General features: G+C 37.4%; 1 protein-coding gene across 1 annotated transcript; it reads left to right on the top strand.

Moving 5' to 3' along the window:
• Positions 1-734: 734 nt before the first annotated feature.
• Positions 735-1652, top strand: LOC101966974 (olfactory receptor 11H6). The gene has a single exon (XM_005341422.3). It carries the CDS (start codon positions 735-737, stop codon positions 1650-1652), a length of 918 nt encoding a protein of 305 aa, XP_005341479.3.
• Positions 1653-6607: the final 4955 nt, after the last annotated feature.

Below are 6607 nucleotides of genomic sequence, written 5' to 3'. Positions count from 1 at the left end.
CCTTTCAAAGGCTTCCCCAGGGATTCTTATAAGACTAAAGTCAGTAGCCAATGTACTACAACAACCTACAGATAGAGAATAGATACTGATCAGGGCCCAGACATGGTCACTTAACGTAGCTAAGGTGTAACTTGCTTAAAGTCATTCTATCCCTAGGTGGTTATTTTCATATCTGATTTTTTAACCCTCATGTCCTCTCCTCTGTGTTGCTTAGACAATACAATTGTTTTGTTCCATGAATCTGTCAATTCTAATTTTTAAAAAATGAATTATTTATGTCAAAGTAGACAACTCAGTTTAGCTTTGGCCAAACACTGATCTGTATCATTCAGACCAGTGTTCTCCAGAGCTTGGTATGCCAGGCAACTTTCTGAGGAATACAGAAAGGAGAAATTTGAGTTTCTATTTTTCTTGAAATTCCAAGAAAACTTTTTCAAAAAGTTTTACTAAGATTTATCATATTGGTAGACAGTGGTTTGTATACAGTTTGTAAGTGAATATAAAAATTTAGAAGAGGACATTCAACAACTCTCAACAAGCCTATTGTTGGGGTGTCCAATCAAAAAAACAAAGAGAAATCACTGGTCTAGACCCTCTGCCCCACGACCAGAAAAGTGTGCTTACTCCCCTGAGGGGAGGACTCAGAGGCATAACTCCCCCTGAATGTGTAATTTGTGCTATAATCCTCATAGGATGGAAAGAAATTGAGCTCCGAGGCCAGAAATTTCTCCTACATGGTGAGCGACTTCATCCTCTTGGGTTTCCCTTGCCACTGGGAAATACAGATCTTCCTTTTCTCCATATTCTTTATGACTTACATCCTGACTCTGCTCGGAAATATGGCCATCGTATGTGCAGTGCGCTGGGACCACCGTCTCCACACCCCCATGTACATTCTGCTGGCCAACTTCTCCTTCCTGGAGATATGCTATGTCAACTCTGACGTGCCCAACATGCTGGCCAACTTCCTCTCCAGGACCAAAGCCATCTCCTTCACCCGGTGCCTCCTCCAATTGTACTTCTTCTTCTCACTGGGCACAACCGAGTGCTTATTTCTCTCCATCATGGCCTATGACCGGTTCCTGGCCATCTGCCGCCCCCTGCACTACCCCACTATCATGACTACTAAGTTCTGTAATGGCCTGGTCGTCTTTTGCTGGGTCTATGGTTTCCTCTGGTTTCTGATCCCAGTGATACTCATCACCCAGCTGCCATTTTGTGGCCCAAATGTGATTGATGACTTTCTGTGTGACCTGGGTCCCCTGCTGACCCTGGCTTCAGCCTGTGTCCCCATCCCAGGGACAGTTCTCATATGTGGTACCATGAGCTCCCTCCTCATTTTTGCTACCTTTTTCTACATAATTGGCTCCTACACACTGGTGTTGAGGGCTGTGATACAGGTGCCCTCTGCTGCCGGCCGGAAGAAGGCCTTCTCCACCTGCTCCTCACACTTGGCTGTCGTGTGTCTATTCTATGGATCAGTCATGATGACATACGTGAGTCCAGGGTCAGGACAAGCAGAGGGTATGCAGAAGTTCACAACTTTGTTCTACTCAGTTTTGACCCCTTTTTTCAACCCCATGATCTATAGCCTTCGGAATAAAGAAATGAAAGATGCCTTGAAGAAAGTTCTAGGAGGTTCCCCAAATTGATCTGTGGTGTTGGTGAGTTGTTCTTAAATGAGTTCAGACTGTGAGCTCACTGTGAGTGATGAGCTGAGAAGCTGGCAGGTAGATGTGAAAGTGGATGGGAAGGGCTACATCCCCAGATGGAATTCTCTGCCTCTTCCATGGCATGCTCCCTGCTTCTATTTAACACGTCTTTCATTCTTCCTTTCATTATAATTGGCTGTTCACAAATCTATTTCCAAATGCCTCCCTATTTTTTTTTTAAATTGAAATTCCTTGAAAGCAGGAACTATCCTTTATCAATTTCTGTAATTTCAGAACTCAACCCAGTACATAGATGTCAATAATGTCAACCTAAACAAAACAAATACGTTTGTTCATATTTCCTAACTATATTCTTAATGGTCAGAACAAAAGCTACAGAAAATATACAAACTCTATTACAATACATATTTTATATGACCTACAGATGAAATGAAAGGAAAAAAAAACCCTTTCCTAGAAAACATGTGAGGTCAACTTAAACTGAACAAACCATGAAATGATAAATCAATGAAAAGTTTCACCAGATAAAAGTTAATGTCTAAGAAATTACTTCCTTCCTTCCCTTCATCAATACCTTTGCCTAATAATGTAAGTTGCTTTCTTTCATTTCCTTTTTACTAACAATTTTTCCACTCCAGCATGTTTTAAATTATATTATACAACCTTACTACTGAAAGTATGGTCTTTGGATTTTCAGGCAGGCTCACTAAGAAACTTTTTAGAAGGTGAGGTCTCAGAAACCATCCAGGCCTATTGAATCAGAATCTCCATCTTTATAACATCCTCAGTGGATTTATATGCACATTAAAGTTGGAAAAGCACTGATCTACGCCAGAGATTCTAAAAGGGTTGCAGTAATCACCATCACATGTAGGGCTTTCTATTGATGTCTACATTTATCTGAACAGGGATTTTTCAACCCAGTGACTCAGAATTGAAGGTGGGGCCTAGAAAAATGTATTTTGAAGAGTTAGCCCAGAAGTTAGAAACATAAAGAAGGGGTTAGGAACTATTGCATTCGAATTTAGAAGATTCTAAACAGTACAATAAAATGCAACAAAATTGTACTCAATCCGTTTCTTTCCAATAGCTGCCCTAGTGCAAATCAACCAATTTGAATAAATATTAAATTGTAATAAGATATATTATAATCCAACTCTAATAGCCATTGATTTGCCCCCCAAAAAACAGATGTCTCTTTTGAATGTTTTTTACATGCTTGCATTTGAGATACTATAAATGGTTAAAAGAAGTCAGCATATAATGAAAAAGAACAAAGCTGAGGGCATCACAAGACCTGATTTCAGGACAAACTCAGAGCCATAGCAACCGAATAAGGGTAGTGGCACAAAAACAGACACATTGATCAATGGAACAGATTAGAAATCTCATATATATATAACCAAATGATTCTCACTAAAGGTTTCAAAAATGTATATTGGAAAAGGACAGCTTCTTCAATAAATGGTGCTGGGAAAACTAAATGGTCATATGCAGAAGACTGAAATTTGACCCTCTCACTCTATACAAAAATTACGTCTAAATGGATCAAAGATTTAAATGCAAAACCTGAAACTATGAAGTTACTAGACAATAACAAAGGGGAAATGCTTCAGGACACTAGTATAGGCAATTATTTATTTTGATAGGACCCCAAAGCACAGGAAGCAAAAGCAAACAATGAGATATATCAAAATAAAAAGTTCTACACAACAACAATAACAACAAAAAAAAAATCAACCGAGTGGAAAGACAAGCTAAAGATTGGGAGACAGTATTTTCCAACTGTTAATCTGACAAAGGTTTAATATCCAGAATATATAAAGAATTTAAAAAGGCAACAACAAAAATATGATTCAATTTAAAAATGGGCAAATGATCTGAGGAGACACTTCTCAAAAAAAGAAATACAAATGGCAAAAAAATATGAAAACAATACTCAATATCATTAACTACCAGGAAAATGCAAAGTAAAACTACAATATCATCTCATCCTAGTTTAAATGGTTGTTATTCAAAGAACAATAACAAATGCTGACAAGAATGTGGAAAAAGGAATTCTCATACACTGTTGATGGGAATCTAAATCATTACATCTCATTATGGAGAATAGTCTGGAGGTTCCTCAAAAAATTGAAAATAGACCTAACATATGATCCAATTTTACATTTCTGGGTGTATGTTCAAAGGAAATAAAATCAGCATAACAAAGAGATATCTTCATGCTCGTATCTATTGTAGCACTGTACACAATAGCTAAGATGTGGCATCAACCTATATGCTCACCAAGGGATGAATGTAGAAATGTGGTACAGGGCAAGCAGGGTGGTGCATAATTGTAATCCCAGTGACTCAGGAGGCTGAGATAAGAGGATCACAAGTTTGAGGACATTCTGGACAACTTTGTGAGACCCTATCTCAAAATAAAAAATAAAAAGTGTTGGAGATTTTACTCGGTGGTAGAGCACCCCTGGGTTCAATCCCCAGTACCACAAAAGAAAAAAAAATATATGGTATATATGTCAGAATATTATTCAACCACAAAGCAGAATAAAATCCTGTCGTTTGAGGAAAAAAATGAGTAGAACTGAACTACATTGTATTAAGGCAAACAGAAATGCAAGTGCTGCATATTTTCTCTCATATATGGAATATTTTTTTAAAAAAATCAACCTGAATATATAACAGGTATATATTCCTAACCTCTATTCCTAGAGGTTAGGAATAGAGAGGAATGGTAAATAAAGGGAGACAAGATTTGATCAACTACATGTTATATACGTGTGTTGAAATATCACACTGAATCCCATTAGTATGTACAATTAATACATGTAAATAAAATAAATAAAGGAGGAAAGTATATGAGAAACTATGCAATCATTCACTTAGAATATTTCTATGAAGCCAGGTACAGTGGTGTATGCCTGTAATTTCATCTACTCAGGAAGCGAGGGTGGGAGGATTGCAAGTTTGAGGTCAGCCAAAGCCACTTAGCAAGGTCTCATCCCCAAAACTAATAATGATAAAATAATCAAAACAAACTATCCTATAAAAAATTTTTCTGACATTCTACTTGCCTTTGGAGTGACCCAGATTAGCAAAATTCCCTTCCTGCTCTTGGAGAGGTCACAATCCTGTGATGGAAATAAACTTCCTTAACCTTTTTTGTTCTGTTTTATAACAGTTTGACTGAAATATAATTTATATACCATGATGTTTACCTTTTCAAAGTGTACAATTCACTGTTTGGTTTTTGTTATTGTCATTTAACCACATAGTTGTACCACCATCACCACTAAAAAATAATGGCAAGTTCTGCATATTGACTTTGCCAGGATGTTAAAGGTGGCCAGATAGTGACACTTCTCCGAGTATGAGCTTTTTAAGGAACTCGAAATCCAGTATCCCCTGCAGTGGCTACTAGTCGCCTGCTTTACAAAGACATTAGTTGAGGCTACTTGGTTTTCAAAGGTAATGTGGAGCCAGAGAGAAGGAGATGGAAATAGTACTAGTTAAAAATACCAGAAAAATCTCTTCCTATGAAATTTCAATTATTTTATTGAATAAATGCTCCTGGAATTTTTGCAATCCTTTGGCTAATTTCCAGAATTCTGAAAAGATTTATCTTAACAATTTGTGCCCAATTTCTTCTGCTTTTATGGAGGCATAGATTTTCTGCCATTTTAAAGTGCCTTCCTAAAATGTTAACCTCTAACTTGAATGCTACAGGAGAATTGTGTACACAATGTTGTAGAAGCAGACATATCCAATTCTGCATGGAAGGGTGAGATATAGAAAGTAACACAGAGGAAACATCATTTGAGTTGAACATTGAAAGATAACTCAAAATTCTGCAGACATAAAATCTAGGAAATCAACCCATACAAATCATTAAAAATGAAGTTAAATCCATAATAATATTATCAGACCATTGTAGGGCACGTCACATCAGAGAAATAGAAACCTATGATGGAGAAAAGGAAACCTAACTTGCAGACTGATGCTCACTTCCTGGTCTTGGGACTGCACATGGCTAAGATGGCACCTGGCAATCAGCCAAAAGGCATTATCATGGGTTGTGACGAAAAAATGGACCACCTCTAGGATAGGCTCAGAATCCTTCTGCCCTCATGGACAGCTCGTGTCTCCCCTTAATGGATGTATACGTGAACTCTCCTCACCCTGCTGACCTTTATCCTGATTGGCTCCTGTGCCTTATATTAGCTGTGTGTGCTTCCTCAATAAATGAGCTCCAGCCTTGACTGGTCTCCCTGATGCATCTGATTGTCCTCTGGTGAGGGAGGGCTGGGTGCGAACGGTCAGTCGGCCCTCTCCTTTCTTGACTCGTCCTGGCAGGGGCGTGTTCTCCCTATCTCTCCTGCAAGTCGCGAGGGAATGAGGACTAAAAACCCGACAGACCATAGAGCAGTTGGAGTGCTCCAAGATAAAATAAAAATGACAAACAGAAGTGTACATTTACATTTAAATGTAAATGATGTAAACAAATGAGTATAAGACTGAGACTTTAAAGTTGGGGAGAAAAACAGAACCCAGCTATGTATTTATTGTCTACCTATATATAATTTATATAAAATAACAGAGAAACTAAAAGTAAAATAGTAGATATTTGCATATACCATGCAGACATTAATCAGGAGAATATGGAATTATTTGTCTAAATAATATCAGACAAAGTAAACTTCAGAATGGGAATAAAAAAGGATACAGCATGATTTAAAAGGGATCAATTCTCTGGGAAGTCATAAAAATTATAAATTTAACACATGCCTAACAACAAAGCTTCAAAATACCTGAAGTAAAGGATAATTAAACTAAAATGAATTCAAAGAGGTAATATTTTATGTAAATTAAAAATAAGATTTTTGAAAGGACAAATGTGATTTTGTTTACTGAATTTTTAAAATAGGCAAAGT

This window comes from Ictidomys tridecemlineatus, chromosome 5, assembly GCF_052094955.1.
Source record: "Ictidomys tridecemlineatus isolate mIctTri1 chromosome 5, mIctTri1.hap1, whole genome shotgun sequence".
In the NCBI taxonomy this organism is placed as follows: domain Eukaryota; kingdom Metazoa; phylum Chordata; class Mammalia; order Rodentia; family Sciuridae; genus Ictidomys; species Ictidomys tridecemlineatus.
This window is presented reverse-complemented; position numbering and strand designations above follow the sequence as displayed.